Source organism: Lepisosteus oculatus, chromosome 21 (assembly GCF_040954835.1).
Source record: "Lepisosteus oculatus isolate fLepOcu1 chromosome 21, fLepOcu1.hap2, whole genome shotgun sequence".
NCBI classification, from domain to species: domain Eukaryota; kingdom Metazoa; phylum Chordata; class Actinopteri; order Semionotiformes; family Lepisosteidae; genus Lepisosteus; species Lepisosteus oculatus.
The window spans coordinates 11,513,827-11,536,207 of NC_090716.1; the positions used below are offsets into that span (position 1 = coordinate 11,513,827).

Consider the following 22,381-nt stretch of genomic DNA (forward strand, 5'->3'; position numbering starts at 1 on the left):
TTGCACATATTCTTTAATATAGAGTAGGACCATGGTACTCTTAAGTCCTGAATTTCGGAAATGGCTTCCTTGGGCTATGGTACTAAAACAAATCAGGAATGTTTTATAGAAAAAAAAAGGTTACCTAACCTAAGAGAAAGCACACCAAAGGTTCTTTGGTCTTTTGTTTCATTTGCTTGTAGCTATTACTGTCATTGGTACATGTTTAAGTGTGAGCTACATGAAGATCTTCAATAATTTTTCCCAACATAATTTATGCAGAATAAAGTTCCCTCTAGTCAGTATTTATTGCAAGAGGTCATCTAATTTAGTCACACAATGGAAGGCGTTTAATAACCATTTTGTTCCTTTTTACTTTATATACAATATAGACTTTATACTCACTCAAAATGCATTTGCCCATTGTTTTAACTCTATGAGAACGACACCCACAGAAAATTCTGATCTGATTTTATACCCGCCTTCTTCAGTCATTCACCTCCTCACTTCAGTGCAGCTGCAAGATCCCCAGTGCCTGACAGGAGATCTAGCACCACACAGAGGACCATTACATCTTTTCCTAACATTACTGCAAGCCTGAAGCCACCTGTTTCCATCACAGGAGTCACCGATTGTCAGCAAGCCAAGAGTGCTGGCCAGCTAATCCGAACACTAGCATGGTGGCGTCTGGCTGCCACTGAGGGAATCCCAGCCAGACAGTGACCTCCAACTCTCGGTGTGTGGATTAGAGAGCTCAGCCGGTGCTTCAAGTGAGCACCTTTACGGTTTTAGCCACTCGGGAGTCCTCCAAATGATCGTAGCCCTTTGAGAGGGCAATTAGCTGTTTCATCTTTGGTAAATATTAGTGTGAAATTTTTAAATGAACAATTAAAAATTTAAAAAAGTTCTTTAAGTGAAAGAGAGCATCCTTCCTTACCTTGTGTCTGGGAGGAGGCACGGTAACTTATATCTGGGAGCACAGGACACAAGATGAGACATTTACAGTGTCCTCCAGACTTAATCATAATCCCAGAGAAAGAGGAACAAAACATCTTTTATTTATGTATTTATTGGAAGAGGCCGTGCAATGTAGTCAGACAGTGAAAGGCGTTCAATGACCTTTTTTGGGCATCACCAGTTCCTCGACACATTTACAGTGTCCTCCAGATTTAATCATGCTCCCAAAGAACCAGGAACAAAACACCATTTAGCAGAATGAGGACAAAATCGGATAAAGTGTCTCACTAATCCTAATTATAAATTCTAATAGTGTTATAATTTAAACATAATAGCATTTGTTCCTATTTCATCAAGTGAATAAATAAATCTGGACGGTACTATAATTTTCCAGACTTCGTTGATGCTCACCCTTCTTATTTCATCATTATAAAACAGATCAGTTAGTATGGTTTAGATCCCATTCCAATGTGGTTTCCGAAGGATGTCCTTAGTCACCTGTATAGTGATAACTTTAATTATAACCTATTTGCTTACAAGTGGAATAACTGGAATTACAATTGCCTTGATAAAACCTTTTCTGAAAATGTACACAGTACATTACGACAAAATCTCTTAATGGATTCCATCATGAGCACAGTCCACAGAAGACTTTTATTATTCTGCATAAAATGTACCTACTTTGTCTTTGAAAGTCAGCAGTCATGTACGAAAGTCATAACAATGGGGAAAATCCATTGTAACAGCATATTTAACTGAAGGGCAATTTGTAATTTTACAAAGATACAAAGATTTACAAAGGAATACCAACAGTAACCAGGAATGTAATTCTTTTACATTAATTTTTAGATTTATTTTCCGATTTAAAGATTTTGGACTTTATAATCATGTCACGATCACATTTACAAAAATTATTTTCTTGTATTTCATACATAGCTTTCAATTAATTATTTTTCAACTTCTAGTCTTATTTTTTTCCCATTAAACAATACCAAGATATTTAAAAACTATTCATTTTTCTGTGACTATCATGCACTTGTTATTGTACAATGTTTATTTCATACAAGATTAACAAGAAATGCAAAACAAAATAAGGTCTTAAATTTAAGACAATGAGACTTCAACAGAGCAGGAAGAAAAGAGGCGGAGATTACGGACTTACATAAGGAAAGGCACTCTTCTTGAACGTTATAACACTAACTTGGTGAGGAAATGTTTTATAGCAGGTTGTTTTGTCCCGTTACAGGACCATGTATGGATATTGTTTGAGAGGCCATAAACTACCATCACAGAAAAGAAAGTCTGGCCTGTTTTAAAATAACGTTCAAATCCAACCAAATCCCATTCACTACTCCAGCAATCATACAATTTCAAGATCAGATGGCAGCAACAAAGACCTTCATTCATTCTGATTTATTGTACTTTAACTTTTCCTTCTATAAAAAAGTACCATATCAACCCACACAAAATGGCCAATACATTCATTATGATAAATAGAATGCAAATGCTCAATGTTTCTGATCTTAGAAGAAACCCCCATTACAGATAAGCAATTTAATCTTGCACTGCCAAACCACTATATGCTGGCAACTGCAAACTGCAGATTAAAGTGTTTCTTTTTTAAAAAATTCAAGCAGCCACTGATGGCCAGTGAGTTAGAAAAGACAGTTCTGATCAAGGCTTTGGACTCTTTTGGGGTTTTGGGACACATGCCAACCCAATGGACATTTGTATGGTCAAGGTTCTTTAATTGATGGAATCAGGCATGTACAGTAAATACCCCCTTTTTTGCAGTTCTTCATAATCAGCGATCAACTGTAATGAAATTAGGGAAAATTACATAGTGTATACCACAGAGCAATAAGCATAAGAGCTACAGTATATTGAAGACACTTCATTCTCTTCGAAGTTTGAAACTGAAATGAGAGCATCACAATGCTGATCTGCCTTTTGGAAATACATTACACGTGTAAGACTCTTTTGCACTGTCTGATAAATTTCTTTCAGAATCTAACTAGCTGTCATTTCTGTGATATCACTCCATTTTGGCATTGCATGTTCAAGTCAGTTCTAAAAGAGGGAAACGGCAGCACATTACATACTCTCCCACCTACTGCATATAAACCTACAAAATAACCACCTTGAACATTAAATCATGTTCAGCGCACTCACAAAGATTTCCATAAACACTCCTTCGATGCTGTGAGTAGCTAACACCATCCATGGAGAGATTTCCAGTGGAAACATCGAGGTAGCCAATACCAATACCAAAATGAACAGCCATGCCCCAAACACACATTTTCCAATTATTTTCTGAACTTTTTCAAGAGAAAGTCAAGAGTATATAACTTTTCACTGGCTGCCTCCCTTTGAAGATGTATGTGTTCGCATGTTTTCTCTTCACAGTATACAATATTTATATAAAACCGTACAAAATTTCAACCTCATGCCAGATTGTTTATTTTAATACAATTCATCTCATTAATTTTTTTCTCCCTCTCTGTCAATAGCTATGCAGAAAATTGAAACTGAAGTGCACACGCTTCTTTTTAAGGCAGGGTTTATCAAACACAAAGCTTCCCATTATAGAAAAATTCAAAACACATAAAAAAGCCATTCTGGATGAAGACTTCATTTAGTGAAAGGAAGTTCCCCTATGATGTAGTCCTGTCCATGTAATTTGCAAACCTCCATACAGTACGTATCAGTTCAACTGTGAAAAACAGGACAATCTGGAGGATGAATATGGGGTACTTTATTCATAGAGACATTTCTCATGATAGATTACTGATTAAAAAATAATAACAATAAGTAGGCCACCATCTGTTTTAACTGCGAGAATCCATCACAACCTGCTGTGTCTTCTCTAAGGACCCCCAAGACAACACCCCTTAAATCCAGAAAGCCAATGCATCAGACATGCAGTGCCTGTGCCATGTGAACTAGAAATTATTAATGAATTCAGCCACAGAGAAATAATAAACCTAGAAGCATGAAAGCAGTCAACCAAAGTGTCAATATTGTTGCAGAAGATCTTATCATCATTATAAAACAGATCAGTTAGTATGGTTTAGATCCCATTCCAATGTGGTTTCCGAAGGATGTCCTTAGTCACCTGTATAGTGATAACTTTAATTATAACCTATTTGCTTACAAGTGGAATAACTGGAATTACAATTGCCTTGATAAAACCTTTTCTGAAAATGTACACAGTACATTACGACAAAATCTCTTAATGGATTCCATCATGAGCACAGTCCACAGAAGACTTTTATTATTCTGCATAAAATGTACCCACTTCATTAATATTAAATAAAGGTGCATTAGATTATTGGGAAAGAACTTTGTGGGAATGCTCTGAATCACTGAAAGAAACTCTAGAGGTCTCCTACTTTAAGCCACAAAATGTATTTAATTCTTAGATTAGGAGGGAAGGTACTGTGCTAATTATTGCTCAAGATACGAGATGATCATTAAAGTTCAGAGATCACCAATGTAACAATGAAAAACAGCTTGTCTCTCTTTCCTTGTACTCTAAGACCTGAAAGCCCAATGATCACTCATGATTGATTTCGCAACCCTCAAATCACTGCATATTTTAAACTTAAATATACAATGATAGACAGTGGAATAAATATAGATTATTGGAAATTAAACACTGATATCTAAGGCATTGATAAGATACAGGTATACTGTATTTCAATACTCTGGTTTTAAGAGTAATCATAGTCTACTGGATATATTTTCATGGTATGACAGAAAATATCATTAGCACTGTACCTTCTAAAAACATATTGTATCCCAATAAACTGCTCCATCACCTTCCCTCCATCACTATTGACCATGAACAAAACAAACAATTCAACTGGGTTTAGCAGATTACACGAAGTCTCAGTAATTACAAGACTGTTTTTCTTTGGAAACAAGTGGTCTCTAAGTAAAACCCTCCAGGCAGTAGTACTAATTTCACATCTCTTCCAGTCAAGGGTGACAGCCATCTCTTTTAAATTAGGTGCAAAACAATATAGTCACAGCACACTTCCAAGAACTCTGCAGAGCCATCTGTCAAGACAAAGCAGTGGGTCCAGTGAGAATACATGGAGAGCCCTGCACTTATCCAGCAGTCATACTGCATAGACAGTGTCTCTGTTCGTCGATGATATTTTCCAGGATCTAAAACAGCAGGGCAACCTTTCAGATCAATACAGCAGTCACAAGATTTATTATTCTGTTCACAGACTTCTTCTGGAACATTGCATTTTGTCAGGAAAATAAAATATATAATGCATTTTAGGGAACAATAACCTGAGCATCCAGCAAAAGCAGGGCCAATTTCTGTAGTTATCTGTAACATCAGGACCAAATTAATAAGATTTGTTTAACAAATAATATACTGAGAATAAATATTTCATTTAGTCTTTTCATGGTAAAAGTAACACCGAAGACTGAAATAAAAAAAAAAGAAATATCACTATTTCAGGGCATTTGTGCAACAACTGTATGCTTTTAGGCTAAGAAGAATGTCAGGTCTGATAAACTCTACTATCAAAGAAAACATCAAAATAAGGGACAACCCAATCTTCTTTCTGTCCTCTTCTGAGCTCTACAGGTGAGAGAAGAGGTCTCTGTTCTGAGAGGCCTTTATTTTCCTTTTTAGCTGAGCAGTAAATTAAGTAATTAACAGAATTATTTTATAAGTTAGACAAATACAGGATAGATTTTCTTGATTTAAAGCAGTGACTTCCATAATGCTACCAGTTATCAGTAAATACCTCAGAATCTGGTCATAAGTGCAGCATTACAATTCTGCATTAAATTTATATTAATTTGTCTCTATCCCTGCTCCCAGAAATGTCCTACCCAGCAGGTTTTATAGGTTGCCATTAAATCATGAATACCTAAAGAACTGGTACATTATTACTCTAATCTGTTAAACCGGTTATTTTTTTTGCAATTCATCAATTTTCTAACCACTTTATCCAGTGCAGGTTTGCAAGGAGCTGGAACCTATCTCAAAACACAACAGGAACAAAGCATGACAGATCCTGGATCAGACAGACCAGTCCATCGCAGGGCACAGGCAGGGCACACACGCAGACACACAAGCACTATTTTTCCCAGAAGTCAAATTACCTTACCAGTACAGTATGTGTTTAGACTATGGGAGGAAAGCCATATGAACAAGGGAAGGACATGGTAAACCCACGCAGATAGCAACCCAGGAATCGGACCCAGGACCCCAGCGCCACTAGACAGCAATGCTAACCGTTGCTCCACTGTGATGACCAATTTAGAGTGGTACCAAATACTCAAAACCATTCAGACCCCGATGCCCATAGTTCCTTTAATTGAACAAACTACTGCCTTAATTTATCTGCTGCTTACACATGTTCTCGATCTAAAAAAAAAATCGGTGTTTCAGAGTAACCTACAAGAGCAACTGGTGAGCTTGGGTAGAACAAAGGTCAGAAAAGAAATGTGTGGTTTAGAGAGAACAAATCACAACCCCTTTGGGTTAAAAAATCCTTTAGGCTGCAGCCACAAGTCAAGCATGAGCTTTGGGTTAAAAAATAGCCAATTTATTGCTGCTTTTATTCAGCAGAGGATTCTGTTGCTTTTCAGAACATGTAACGAAATGTGTCTTTGTGGTTCTCCTCATGTTGGCACTGCATTACAACATTACAAGAGATTAAAAGCTGATATGCCATTATATAGTTTTAAGATGTTTTTGAATTAAAAGTACTTCATAAATGCAATTTAATATTCATTTATAATCAAGAGATTAGCATGTTGAGGATATCAAACATGAATTGACTTTATTGCATATACTGTAACATCCATAACTGTCTACAGCTGAGTAAGAAACTCAGAACAGAGTAGCGCTGCTCAGCTGCCTAGCACCAAATACCTTCATATAAGCAATTAAAGTCCTTGTTCTCCACTTAGCTGCTAAGTTACGGTACATCCAGTTTTTCTGAGGACACTGGCACATGGCTAAACAAAACCGGCATTTTCCAGGTCCCTCCAGTACTATGCTCAGTTATTATCACCATTTAGCTCCATGGTTCCACACAATATGATGGATGTTTTTCACATTAAGCTCCCCAGGACATTTGGCAGATTAGAATATAAACGTATACTGCCCACTGTGGCCACAATTTAAAATCTGTAATCTGTAATCTGTAAGTCTAAAATCTGTAAATCACAATTTAAAAAGACTGTAAGGGTCAGCTACTGTACATTAATACAGGCAGAACTTCCGACCTTGTCAGAATTCACACATTTAAAACAGAAATAAGAGAAGGGTGGACAAACCTTTGCTGCGAAGAGGGAAGACAGAGAGGAGACTTGTTCTGGAGAAGGGAACATCTACTGTAGGACTGTCCTGAATAAAGGTCATATCTGGGTAAAGTGGGCTCCTGAGGTGCTCTCCCAAGCACAGGGTGAACTCCATGATCCAGGTGCTGCGGGATCTGGGGTGTGTGGGTCATGTCAATAGCCAGCTATGATCAGGATCCTCTTGATATCTACACACAAATTGCCAACAAAGCTGAGGTGAGAGTATCTTCCATGGGTCTCTTGGCCCCTGGTGACAAAGCGATTCTGAAGCTCCCTGGGTGCTTGCAGGCCGGTGGTGCTGGAGGTGAGGAACACGCCTCAACTCCAATTGACTCTGAACCTCCTGCCCAGCAATGCACTGTCAGCCACTGTAAAATGGCAAGTGGCTCAAAGATGGTTGGGTCAGAAACATCTGCCTACTCTTCCTCATTATCCTTCATGTGAGATTTCATAAGCTGAGACATGAGAAACACACAAGTGGCAATTCCACATTGTGTGGACAGCTGCTGTAGTGTGTACAGTTTTAATACAAATATTAAATTATCTATCCCCTACAGTTCCGCTCTTAGCAAAAACCAGATGAGATTGTTTTTAGGGCTAGCAAAGGTGTAACACATTGTCTTCAACTTACATCAAAGAAAGATTCAGGCCGTAGGTTAATAAGGAAATGAGGTAAGAGGGCCAAAGGAAATGGTTCAAGGATGCACTCCATCACAGAGAACATTAAGATGTGAGGCAGTGACATGTTCTAGCTCAAGACAGACACATAACTGATCTCACTTTCAGAAAAAACATCATACCCTGGAGGCAGACAAATGGCAGAAAGAGGAAGAAAAGAGACTGAAAGGTCTAGCCTTTCGTTAACCAATTCTTGTGGGGTCTGCAAAGAGAGTCTGTGGTTGTTGAAATGGTCTTCACAGCCATGAGCAGACAACTATATCCCCCAGCCTGACCTGTGGGAAGTGTTTTCTCAACCTTTCATTGTCTAAGAATTTGATGCAGCTGGAAAACAAACTCAACCTCAACTGTGCTGCCACAACTCAATAAGCAAAAAAAGATTATATTTCTATTGATCTTACATGCTAGCACACCGTTTCCTTTATAGGAAGGCATTTTGGTCCCACGACTTTGGGTTTCAATGCTGCTCCTTAGGTAGCTCGATATACAACCAATTTCAAAACCCTTCTCTTGACCTCCAAAGAACTAAATCAGCTCAATCAAGACTCATTCCTACCTCACTTTTACTCTACACCTTAACAGTTCTTACAATTCTGACTTGGGGTGGGCCCCCATGACAAGACATAAGACTGGGGGACACGGCTTTCCATGGATTTACACCTAAATCTGCCTGAGACTGTGTGAGCCTTTCCATGCTGTCTTCAAAGGCTATTTTAAAAAAACATTTCTTCAGTAAGGCATTTCTAGCAAGTTGTCATACAGAAGTGCTATTTTTCTTTGTGTGCATCAACATACTGTATTCATTCTAATGTTACCTCCACTGTAAATGGCTTTGAGATGACTTGACATGCTACACAAAACAGAATTACTACTGACATAAAATTTGTTGCACTCTATTTTTGAGTATATTGTTAGCACTTATCCTTGCTTTAAACCATTGAAACAGGGATGTTGGTAATCGTATTTAAAAAGCATTTGGTCAAATTCAAGTATATATTTTACACAACATGTGTTCATACATTTTAAAAGTATTGTATATTTAGATCTATATTTGTATAAAGGAAAACACAAATATTAATTGTATGCACTATCGCATTTCCTACAGTGGGAAACTTAATTTCCCATGTGCTTTACTGTAGGATTCATTGCTTATCAGATCTGGCACTCTGTTATTTTGTGTACATTTTATCTAAACCCTCAGAGTAAAGAACACAAAACAGGATTACCAGTATACTGTATGTGTCACACAACATTAAGTCATTACCTCCCTCGTACCAACATAACATCCTTCATATTGACAAATGTGTTCTTTCCAGATGATACAGCAGTCTCAACAGCTACAAAGCACATGGTTTTCATAGAAAATAATTAGGAATTGCACTAGATCTGAGGATAAAGATGAAAAGGCAACACTGGCACAGAATCCTAGGATGTGACTTGTGTGTGATGAAGGAGAGACTACAGTAACACAGGGAATGCATGTACAGGTAATAGGACCTAGGACTACACCAATCAAAAGGGAAAACAGGAATTATTCATTCTGCTTTTTCAGTGTAGAATACACATGGATCTATGAGCACCATGTTATTTTGTTCAGATAACAATGAAAACATAATTCAGAACATTGGTTTTCAGCGGAATAAAAGGTTTTGTGTTGGAGAATCCATTTCTATCAGTCTTTAAAAAATGGACTATAACATTTCTGTACATACACTAATTCATAAACGCGTCTTTACCGTTAAGAAGGGAAGCTAAATAAGTTCTTCACCGGTTGATATACTTTCACAAACACAGGGAAACAAGGGTTTGAAAAGATCTCTAAAAAAGATTTAGTCCTGCTCAAATCAATCTGCAAGCAAAGGTTCAAATTATCCCAGTGTATATGACACTTTTGAAATAGCTGGCAACCTGAAAGGACAAAAACAATATTCCTGAGCTTGAGAAAAAAAATAGCACCTGAAGACTGATACCTGTATTTACAGTTACTTCTTCCAAAACTATAGAGTTCAATACGCTTCCACCAAGCAGAGTGCACATTGCTTTACACATTTGGACAAAAAAATAGATTTGTGTTTCCTAAAATGCGATATTTTAACCACAAACAGCTACGTACCGTATGAAACAGTAACTATACAGCTTTAAAAAAAAACGTTTGAAGGAACATCCGATTCGCATCTAAATTTAAACTTACTGTAAGCATATTTACAAATGGGTCGCGTTCGCGAATATCGGCTAATTAGCTTTTATTATGAATTAATACACCGAGTCAGACGTTTCCTTGACTGTAATATTAGAGAGTGTCGAAAGCTAGGTTCCCTGAAACAACTGGAATTATCAAGTTTTGATGTCGGTTTAAGGTCTTCTAAAACTTTTCATGCTGAATGGGTGCACACAGGATTCATATACAAATTATTTAAAATACTAGGTTTTAAAGATAACCTGGGGTTACGGACTGATACATTATGCATAGCTATGAAATAAAGTGCAGGGCTTATAATGGGCTGTGAATTCATTATGAACCCGTCTAGAAGCCAGCGCTTGACGCATTACTCTGGTTCATTGATAAGCATAAAGGGCGAAAGAAAACAAGAAAGCAATAAAAAAAAAAACAAGAGGTCTTCACTTTGAAGTAGCCTTCAAAAAAGCATCTAGCGTACACTGATCAGTCACAAAAGGAGCAAATCACATATAGACCGTAGACATTATGCGCAGAACTATGGAACACAAACTTGCAAAGTGTCTCTACCAATAACTACTATTTTAAACAAAAGAACAGACTCACGGGTTGTGAAATATAATGCTGTAATCGGTTTCCTGTTTTCGTACTCTTCGTTTTACAAGCCTTTGCTTTACACACTGGAACCGGTAAAGAGCAACGTACTGTATCTCAAACCTGATGTCTCTTCTCGGGGAAAGAATATACTTCAGATAAAAGGCAAGCGTTTCAAACGAGGAACAATTCTTAACTGTTAAAAAAGTAAAATCTATAGCCTGGCTGAACGATATAAACCTACACGGTTTGAATAGCCAAAGCCGAGAATCGTGTGCACGTTCAGAAATGAAAGTCCGCAAATCTTTCTACATCGGTATTTATTGAGAAGGCGGATAAACGCCTGCTTGCGCCATTCATAGAGCATTTGAATCAAACCCATGTTATTAAATTCGCTCACGACACTAAGTAACCAAGTTTTGTAAACCTGTGCAGCTCAGGTGTAACAAATGAAGAGCTAATTCCCGTCTGAAATTGCACAGTCGTTTTAAGGAAGCAGACGTAATTTTTGAAAAATCCAGTGACTCTCTGAAGCTTAATGGTATTACAAGATTTCAAAACTATTCACGTCCTCTTAAGCAAAAGATCTTAAGTCCGCTCCTATTTTCCGTCAAACTACGTTTATTTGCTATTCAGTCTTCAAGGTTTTCAAATGGAACAGCCTCGACATAAATGCCAACTTTTAGCGTGTTCCATGCTTACATCTTTAGTGAATGATTTTGGGGGGAGAAACGCTTTCTCTGAAGCATTCAGATGAAGGTGAAAACTAAAATGGGTGAAATTTCGCACAAACGTTTGTACAACTATAACGTACACAGGTGCACTACCATCAGTATAAATAAACTATATCGAATATTATCAAGCTCATCAAAAGCAGATTCTTCGGCGGAGCTACCCATGCCTATAAAAATACTTGCTATCATCTTTAAAAAAACTGTCACAACCCTACAAAAAGCATAACGATTGAAAACGGATAAAGAGTGTACTTACAGGCTTACAGCAAGCTATCCCAATGCCTTCTCTGTATCTCCTTGGTGTTCGGTCTGTAAGTGAAAGGCTTGTGGCTCATATATTTACATCGCTTTGCTTTGGTTTAGCAAACACATCAGAGAATCCGACAGAAAACCCACACATTTACCGTAATTTACATGAAACAGCTACAGTAGACCGCTCCACTACCGTAACTCATCGCCTATACAACGTCCTTAGAACTTTTCAAAGACAATACATTCTCTCCAATTTATGGATGTTATATTTCGCATTTTTTATCATCACTTCAGAGTAAAAAAACTCATTTTTGCAAATAGAAACCACTGAGTATTGTACAGTACATACAGTATGCACACCATGATACGCATTCTTAAAGTTCCTTTACCTCATTTACGCACCACTCAGCACTATACAGAAAGACTTTTGTTTTAATTTTGGCCATTGGTGCATCTTGCTAAAAATAGCAATTAGGCTAAATCGAAAAATTAACTGTTTTCGTGCCGTATCGTTTATCAGTTTATCAATAACACATTTGACAGTGAACTGCGCTGAATAACTATTCTTTTTGCAATAATGAGGCCGCGATTTGTGTTTTTCGTTGAAAAGCATGATCCCAGAAGCGGACTAAGAATGTACATTTCCTTTTTCACGCAAAGCGCGAAGACAGTATTGTTAATATTATATGAGACTGGCCGAGCAATAAAACGTTCAGAAAACAGTATGGACTTACTGGCGTCCTTTGTCAAACATTTTTCAATGCATTTATATGTCTTCAGCTCTCCGACGCCCTTTTATTTCTGTCCCTTATGTTCTGTAACGTTAAGAAGCATATTCCAGAGAGGTCTATTACACAGGACTCAACTAACATGTAACTCTGAGTTTATGAATGAAACACAGCTGCAAAATCAGAATCTTAAATCTTAGAATGTACCATGGGAACTAAACATGTAGGAACTGTCATTGCTATCAAGACTGTTCTAAAAAACAATTGTTCAAGAAGGCTGAAATAGGATTGCTGCTCATTAAAACTGTGCATTCTACTGTATATGGGGTAGATTATATTTAGTTTCCTTCACTGACGGATACTCTTCCTCAGGAAATATCTGCATGGGGAATTAGGAAGAAGCTGCAGTGCGTGGCTGTTACTTCTACTAAAATCATAATTAAAATACTTGATAACTTGGAATGGATTGACTCACAGCATGCACATTACCACTATCCACATTTGTTGTCCAGTATTATTTTGGGATTGTTTATTGCCAATTGTCTTTTTTATAGAAGGGGATGATCAGCTCATAAGAAAATTCTTTGTTGCTTTCCTTCGCTTTGGTGATTAGAAACAAATAAGTGGACAGGTAGCTTCTCCTTGTCTACTTGTTCAGATTGTTTATGGAGAATTTAACCGGCTTGGTTAGAATCATCATTACTCTATCAGAAAATCTTCAGCTTATCAAAATCTTTAGAAAGATGATTCTAAATTTGATAAATTACCTTTTTTTTTTTGCTTGACATGCGACTGTTAATATTGTATAAAGGAAAAAACAGGGGAGAAAGACATTTTACATTACTTTCAATGCATTAATAGAGACATACTGCCACACGATTTTCATCAGAAAAGACTTCACACTACATGCACAAGAAACAGCCAGAGCATGCCATTTGTTATCCTGGTGAAACTGTTTAAATGAATGGCTTTGATGGTATTCAGAGGAAGCTTGGAGCCTAACAGTACTTAATTCTGCAGTAAGAAGCCTGCTTAATTTTCACCCACACAGACATTTCAGACACCCTGATTTCTCCTGCAGCTTTGCTGGTCTTCATTGCCAATCAGCCTCCAGCTTCACAGAGTGAGAGAAAACATCACTAGACCTCTTTCAGAACTACATGAACAAATAGCTGCATACATTCCTATATACTGGAGCTAATTAAAGCATTCTGCATCCCTTTCAGTCCCTGGGCATGCCAGCATGCAGTGCATATAAAACCCTCCTTTAAATTATGCAAAAGAACAAGTTGCAATGAAATTTTAACAGGAGTTTAAATATTTTAGTTGTCTTTTTGTTATTCTTCTTCTCTTCAAAATAAATATTCAGGGGAGTCTGAAGAATGCTATGATCTGTAACCTACAAATATACAGAGAGAGGGAAGGAAAGGAAAGAAAAGGTAGTTAGTTATGTACATTGGAAGCAAACACATTGATAATTTTATCAGAGATTAATTTTGTGCGTGAATCACTCAGTGAGATATGATTTTAGTTTTTGAAGAAAGGAAAAGCCCATCTTCCACTCTGTCCATCAATATTATCCCATCACAGTGACAGTCCATTAGAGTAAGTAAAAAAGTAATGGAATTATTAACATTGTCTGTCAATTTAAAAGTAAAATAACAATCCTAGTTGTAGAAAGAGGGATGAACATTTCTTGAAAGGAATCATTTCCTTTCTGGCAAATTGAAATGCGGGCCTCCGGATGTCATGAACGAAATGGCATATAATTAGGTGTGATTAATAAGAAAGCAGAAATCCAACATGGGCTGAGAGGAAAGATAATACAGCCTTTTCCCAAGCAAACCACTGTGATGGTGAAAAGCGTTCATCTTCACAGCAAAAACTGGACTGGATTGGTAATGATTGTTTTCCTAAGATCACTGCTGTTATGGTTGGGTTTTGAAATTAGTTAGTTGCACTCTTGATTTTTAATAGGTCGTGAGGTTCATTTCCCATTGAACAGTTCAGTTTTTAGAAGGCCCAAAGATCTTTTCCCTCAAGGTAGGTTTGACCTGGGCATGAGAGCTTAGTGTCCCAGTCTGTTTTTAATGGCTTTTTATATACATTGGCCTTTCATCCTGTGTAGAGGAACAGGACACATTCTTTGTAGAAAAATATGCTCTGGTTCACATAGTACACATTTGATACACAGCTGTCTCTCCCGGCTGTGCTTTCTAGAAGAGCACATTGTAAGAATAACAAAATCTAGATTCTCAGACACAGACTATGCTGCCTTTCCAGTTTTTATTTAAAAATAAAAGGATAGCCATGGATGTGAAGCATTTAACAACCTCTGAAAGAGATGGAGATACAGTTCCATCTGGATTAATTCATACTGTACATGACTATAAAAACAGAAGGAAAGATACAGAAATATCAAAATGCAAATGTTCTGATAGCATATCTATTTTATGTGTAGAATCCAGTTCTTATTTCTTATGTAAAAATGTAGTAGCAGCAGTAGGCATGGAGGTACAGAGGTTGTAATAGTATACAAGTGCCATCGAAAATCGTTCTGGCATATTTTACAAAATAATTCAGAACACCCACATTTAACATGATTTCCTTTTCCCAGCTGAAGAAGGATGATTTAGAGCTACTTTTAAACAGATGGAACATGTAACAGAATGTTCTCATATTTTCACATTTCCCTGCCTAAGTATCAGATATAAAAACAATAAAAGATAAACATCCCCAGTGAAAACAAACATCTCTACAGACTCAAATTGAGTTTGCACCTTGAATAATAGTTTGTTGGGTTTTTTTTCTGGATACTGTGAAACGTTTCCTCTCAGCTGAAACTAACATTAAATATCACAGTGGGGGATTGGTAGTGAAGAAGAAAAAGTGCCTCCCCAAGTCAAACCTGTAGACTGCAAACTGCTGTCTCACCTCTGCACAGAAAGCCTATGTGCACACTGTTCACAGCTTGTGCCGAGACAAGCCTCCTATTCACAAAGTGTGCCCAATGTCTTTCATTTATTCTCAATCCACCTTCTCTCCCCATTTTCCTACAGATAACAGTAATGTTGACCTAAGGTAAAACTACCCAAAGCATTTCAGCCTGTAACAAAACATAGAGCAAGAAGAAAAGGAAATTGTAAAGCATCTAATACCTATTGCATACTATATACAGTATACATTAGTAAGTATGTAAAACTATCTGCACAGTGTAGAATCTGCCTGTCACCACTTCCTTTGAGGTACAACTGTCTCCTGACATTGAGCATGATCTACTCTACTGAGATGACTAACATTCACATAAAAGATTGGAATGAGAGAAATACAGTATTTCTCCTTATAAGATTACTCAGAGCATTTGAAATGGTAAAGAATAACAGTAGAATAAAACCAAGTCAAGTGAAATTTCCTCCCAACATAAATCTGACTTTATAATGTTGAACCTATTTAAAAAGATTTCACAGAACAGAGAGAGAAAGGCACTCTGAGAGAAGACTGTAACCAGGTCCTTGGTAAAGTTCAAATAAAAAATACAAGCATCAATTTAGCCCTTAATCACAATTTTCTTATGCTTACTCTAGGCACAGTAACACATTGTATTAGCCTGCACTTTCAGTGTGCATGTCTGGCCTTTGTTAGTTTCATATTTGTTTTAAATGATATAGTTATTTAGAATTATATAACTGCAAAAAATATATATAATTCAGCCAATTAATAAGCAAATAGCCAAATCCAAAGCTTGCACTGTGAAACAGCTCATGTCAGAACTAGTAGACTAACTCACAGTTAAAGACACAATGGATGGGCTCAAGGATAACAAGGCACTAATGCGGAGCAGGTGCTTGAACAGAAATGAACAGTGATAAAAGTAACTCTTGCAGCACTCTGACAACCAGACCCCCATTGTAGACTTCGTACAGTGGCAGAAAAAGATGACACAGGACATGCTTCTTCATGGGAGTTTGATGCTGAAAAAATCCCTGCCCCCTGAGGCCACGCCTTTAATTCCCTCAGTAAGTCCTCCCTCTTTGCCATCTTGAACATGTTGACACCATCACAAGTCTACCCACACTGGTGTCACGGTGTCCACCACACCCTGGCCTGGGCACATGTCTGCGACAACACAGCTTTTTTTTCCTTACAGGTCCTATTCGGAGCGTGTTGTGTAAATTTAGACAACAAAGGCAATTTCATTACATAAAGGATTGCCGTGTAGTTTGCAGGAAATGATTATCATTGGCTATAAAATAAAGGATATCTCTAAACTTTTTATGCACATTATGGGTTCATTGGGGATAGGTACCTCTCACAGAATGATCGGATGTTGTCTGAGCTTGACTTGACGGAAGTTCTTCTATAATGGCTTTCTAGAGAAAACCAACACTTTTGTACTCCGGCCATATTTAATTTTCCCTCACTGAGTGCTTTGTCGCCTCCCACAGATTAATTCGTTTTCATTCAATCTTGTATCTGCGAGACCATGTACTCCGAAATGCCATCTATTTGAAAATTCAAACCGCATTGATTTCCTATGTAAATGCTTGGGATTAAACTTCTTTCACCAGTGAAATATTATAATGTTCGACACAACCACAAATTGGCTAGAAGCACTCAAGAGCTGCATAGGAGGCTGGTGTGTGGCTTGATTTTTAGATAATAAAGGATTCTTAATTGAGACTGCTGTGATGAATTTTCTTTGAGAGCTGCTAATGATATTTGGAGTACATCAATTTAACAGCAACTCCACAATTGCAGATGAGGCATTTAACCAAGGTCCTGACTACTTGTGGTTAATAAAGGTCCCACAGCAGTATTCAAAAGAGTTCAGGCTCTCTCCCTCTGTCTGATCTGAATGTCCCTCAGCAGTTTAATTGGCTAAATACTGTCTCAGTTCTCCTCTTTCTCTGCTATGCAAGTGAGAGGCAGATGCAGACAGGGGGTCTGTACTTCAGTGGGAAATGATAATGAAAGTTAGTTTAGAAAGCAAATTAAGGAACCTCATGTTAAAATTAGACAATGCTGTATCCATAAGTCCTATGGAACGTGTTCCGTTTAGACACCTCATTATAAAAGAAAAACTGTTGCTCTCTTGGAACTGTTAAGCAGACCAGCCAGACTAGATCCCGTCCACAGAGGATGTCTGTCTCAGACAGATTAAGGGAAATGAATCTTTTTAACCCCCCAAACTGAGAAGATTATATGGGAATTTGAATCAGATATTAAAATTGACTGAACCCATCCAGGAAATATCTTCACTTAATGGACAAGCTACATGATAAAATTGTTCTCTCTCAGTTATAACCTCTTATGTTCAGGATAAAAAATAATACATGAAACATGTTCTACAAGTGAAAATTAATTTTAGGAGAACTGTAGACAGAACACAAGAGTGATTTCTTTACACAGAGAGCTGTGGATAATAATAATAATTGCTTACACTTATATAGCGCTTTTCTGGACACTCCACACAAAGCGCTTTACAGGTAATGGGGATCCCCTCCACCACCTCCAGTGTGCAGCCCCACCTTGATGATGATACTGCAGCCATAGCGCACCAGAACGCTCCCCACACACAAGCTAAAAGTGGGGAGGAAAAGAGAGTGATGAAGTAGATTCATAGATGGGGAGTATTAGGAGGCGTTGATTGGTAAAGGCCAATGGAAAATTTGGCCAGGACACCAGGGTTACACCCCTACTCTTCTTGAGGAACACCCTGAAATTTTTAATGATCACAGAGAGTCAGTTATATCTCATCCCAAGAGGAGCACCTTTTTACAGTATAGTGTTACAATTACTACATTGGGGCATTAGGACCCACACAGACCACAGGGTGAGTGCCCCCTACAGGTTCCTCTAACACCACTTCCAGCAGCAGCCTTAGTTTTTCCCAGGAGGTCTCCCCTCCAGGTACTGACCAGGCTCACAAATACTTAGCTTCAGTGGGTTGCCAGTTGTGAGTTGCAGGGTGACATGACTGCTGGCTAAAGCAACACAAGCCAGACAGGAGATCCTCAGATCCTTAGCTACACTGTTGACGCTGACTCCATAGGTGCCTTGGAGAAATGGCTTTGTGAGCAGCCAGATGTCGCAGTGGTCTGTATTGCTGCCTTGCAACACTGGGGCCTGATCATTTAGGAGAAAACCTGGCACATTTCAGCACACTTTGTCCTACTTTGGTGCCAACAGGATTTTGATCTATTTTGTATGGAGATCTAAGAAGCTAGTAATTGCTCTTTTCATCAATTGTAAATAGATTCTGAAGGAAGCTCCTGAAATTCATTTGAAGAAGACAAAGTAAATGTTAATTGTGAAACCAAGGAAAATCACTCATATTGAAATTACATTTTAAGATTTCATTTCTGAAATGTCTTCTGATACAGTTTCATGTTATAAAGTTGAAAGAAAACAGTTTCTGCAACATGCTTCACAATTCCAAACTTGATAGCTCTGTGTTTTTTGTTTAATTGAAATTCTTTGTTAATTTTGCTTAGTTTTCCTGACAAAGATCAAGTAGTTCCCTTGTGTGATCCCTTCTGATGCCCCAAATTCATTGTCATGAATGGAACAGCAGGACATACTCCACTGACTGGGATGTGTGTCTTGCACTGTCTTTGCTGCACATTCGTCTTAGTGCTCTAGTTATTACTAGGGGACTCTATACCAAGGAAAACAACAACATGTGGAAATCACAAAAAAAAGACAATTTTCTGATGAAGAGTCTTTAAACTAAATAAAATATTATTTGGCTTTTGATACACTGTATAATTTGTTATGACCATTCACAATGGTAAATTCGACAATCGATAGTACACAGTAGAAAGCATTCCTCTGAAAATCATGGTCTTGGCAAAGCGGAGTGGAGTGGAATGGTAACCCTAGGAAGCCATTGCAGAATTAAAACTGCAGCAATAGTAGAAAATAGCACTACAGATTCAACACTGTGGGATGCAGTGGGATCCCAGTGGTATGTGGGATGCTGCAAACAGAGAACAATAATTCCAATAATTCTGGTGAACCTCTGAAACAACACATTTTTCACTTAACATTTTAAAAACACACTTTAGATTACAGAACAGCAAACATCCTTTGGAAAAAGTGTCATTTTGAATTTACATCAAAGGGGCGCCAACAACGTCTTTTTTAACACGACTGAAAAGTTTCAAAACCTGACATGAGCCATTTACAGTAATTCAGTCCCATCCTTAGTTGCTCACATTTTGCAATATGACCAGTCTTCTAATTTCTTTGAGGTGGTATTTTCCTGTGACAATCTTCCGTGATATTTTATAGTCTTATCTATCCATCCATTTTCAATTACCAATTGATCCAACATACATTACTGTAGACGTGCAGCCTAACCCAGCAGGTAGTGTGTACAAGGTAGAAAACAGACATCTCAGGGCACAGGCAGTACCTGGTGAAAATGCACACAATCTGTGGGGGAATATGCAACCTCCAGAGAGAAAGCACTCCAGACCAGCTTTCAATGCAGATCCCAAGAGCTGTAACTGCACTAACTGACAGAGCAACACAGCTCTCTGTTTTGCAGTTCTAAGATGCAGGAAATTATGAAATATCTCAAGCATTTCCCAAGGATATACAGTACACACATTTGACTCCTTAAGGATGCAAGTGCCAAATGCCTCTTTAAAATACGTACATAAATAGTTTCAAGGTTATTATGGTGCAGGATAAGAATGAACATTTTCCCAATGATTTAATTTATACTCTGTTTAGTTGCAGAGCCACAGCCCTTACAATGGGTCTTTTCTTTCAAACACAATCTTTAAAATCTCCTTTCACTCTGAAACGGAAATCAGCTTTGTATGAAAGGCATTTCAGTATTAAAAAGTGATGAAGTCACACCACTAATCTATATTGGACTATTTTGTTAGCTATTTACATATGAGGTATTTAGGGAAATAAAATTTAATTAGTTACACAGTGTTTATCACAGGTCTTTCCTTTGGACTGTGCATTGCGTAAAACAATAATGTCTTTATTTAGAGATTCAATGTGCCTGGGGTGAGGTGAAATCTGATACAGAGACGATTAAAAAAAGAAAAAAGCTTCACAAATCATTCCAGTTGGAGTTACATATTCAAAAGTCTCGCTTAATAAAAGGAAGAGAAGCTTCATGTGGGATCAGATATTTTTGTACCATTTTAGACAGTTCAGATTGTGTTATTAAACATAAACTGTATTTTAAGAGGCACATAGATAAATGTGTGAATTTGTTAATTTTGCTGCAGGAAAATGGCATCTGAAATGCAAATGAGTGTGCAAAATATGTTGGTGGTTCTCTCAGGAAACAACGCATGCTGCTTGTCATGCAAGGGCTGGATTCCCTCAGGTAATGAAAAAGTACGTCACAGGCAGAGGTGATTTGCCCTGTGAGTTGCATCTAACATTTAAGACATCATCAGGAGAGACTTGGAAACCTCTATCAAAGCAACATTACAATCAAGTTCATTTTAAAATGGTACCAACCATGACAGATGTTAGCATACATACTGTAGCTGGGGAGCATTTAATACAGCAAAAACAGAAAGCAGTCTTCATCCTGACATTTAATAAACAGTGCATAATGTGATTTATTCCACCTGACATATCTGGTTTTGTTCTCTTAGAGCTAACAGTGCTCTGAATTGGAGGTAAACCAATTTGCAGAAAGGTGCCTTACATAAATGCTTTAAGTGTTTTTCAGCCCACCTTCATTTCTCTCACAGAGTTAGCTACTGGACCTCCCATGCAGACACCATGCTCCTCATTTATACTGAGCACATGTTTCAATCTCAAGCACCAGCCTGTGAATTTGAGCAGCTCAATGGTTTTCCAGAAAACAACCCAGAGGAATTTGGGCCTCCAGACTCTGCAAGTTTAAATTTAAAAATTAACCAATTCCAGCCACCATTTTGTGAAAATTTATCTAGGATAATTAAATGTTCAGCAAAATTGAATTTAATGACAACACACATTTTGTTTAACATTGTTACAAATTGTTAAAGGTGCACTAACACCAAGAACACTTTTTAAAGTAGAAAGAAGGGCTGTGTGTTTAATATTCATCTAATTAGCTAGAATTTGGTTGTGGGTTGTGTAAGCTATAAAACCTATATTTACAGTATGTTTATATATTTATCTTTGTGTGGTGGACTGGCGTCTTGTCCTGGTTGTACCCCTCCCTGTGCCTGTTGCTTGCTATGACAAGCTCCAGCTCCCCCGTGACCCTGAATTGGAAGAAGTGGATTCATTTTTATTTTTAATGTATTGTAATAAAACAGTAGAGCCACACAAAGGTGTTCTTCTTAGTAGTACAAAGATGAAGGCAGCCAGTCACCTGATCATCCACTCTGCTGGTCGGACTGTTCTTCACCATAACTTTTTTTTATTGGATCTGAAAACCATTTTTCAGGATGCAGCAAGGGCCTTCCTAAACTGGGTCTTTTGTTGTTTTCTAAGCGGATTAAAAAGCGCTGGAACAACCCCAAGGCTATTTGAAACTATTAATAGCATACTCCGTACACATCAAACTACTGAACTGTATACGGAAATTCCACACACAGAGCCAGTGAATTCTTGTGTAAATTTCCTGCTGTTTCCACTGGCGCGATTGAGGTGATGTTACAAGTGAGGCCTACCACTTGCAATCTGGAGCACTTGCCTACATCTCTATTATGTTCATTATATTGTTATTACTATACTCTTATCAAATTATTATTAATTGCTTTCTGACATTTGTATAGCTTGTATAGGTGCCTTTTGCCTCCCATGCAAGCTATAATTACACCTTCAATGAAGCAACCAGCAATTGATCTACAGGTTTTCCATAACTAAATGAGCATCACGTCAAACATGTATCAGTCTAACCTCATGCTAATGTGTTTAACACATTAAGTCCACAGGCTGCTTTTCACGATTAAATCCCATATCCTGGTACT

General features: G+C 37.7%; 1 protein-coding gene across 6 annotated transcripts in view; it reads right to left on the minus strand.

Moving 5' to 3' along the window:
• The window catches only part of LOC102688417 (tumor protein p53-inducible protein 11), a 71,938-nt gene extending 59,279 nt beyond the window's left edge, over window positions 1-12,659 (minus strand). For 2 of the 6 annotated variants that reach the window (XM_069181600.1, XM_069181601.1), the window contains exon 1: window positions 7,252-7,405. In XM_069181600.1, the coding sequence (XP_069037701.1) occupies window positions 7,252-7,390 (139 nt within the window). In that variant the 5' untranslated portion in view covers window positions 7,391-7,405. The other 4 variants (XM_069181602.1, XM_006642476.3, XM_015338448.2 and 1 more) reach the window with 4 other exon arrangements.
• Between the last annotated feature and the right edge of the window lie 9,722 nt (window positions 12,660-22,381).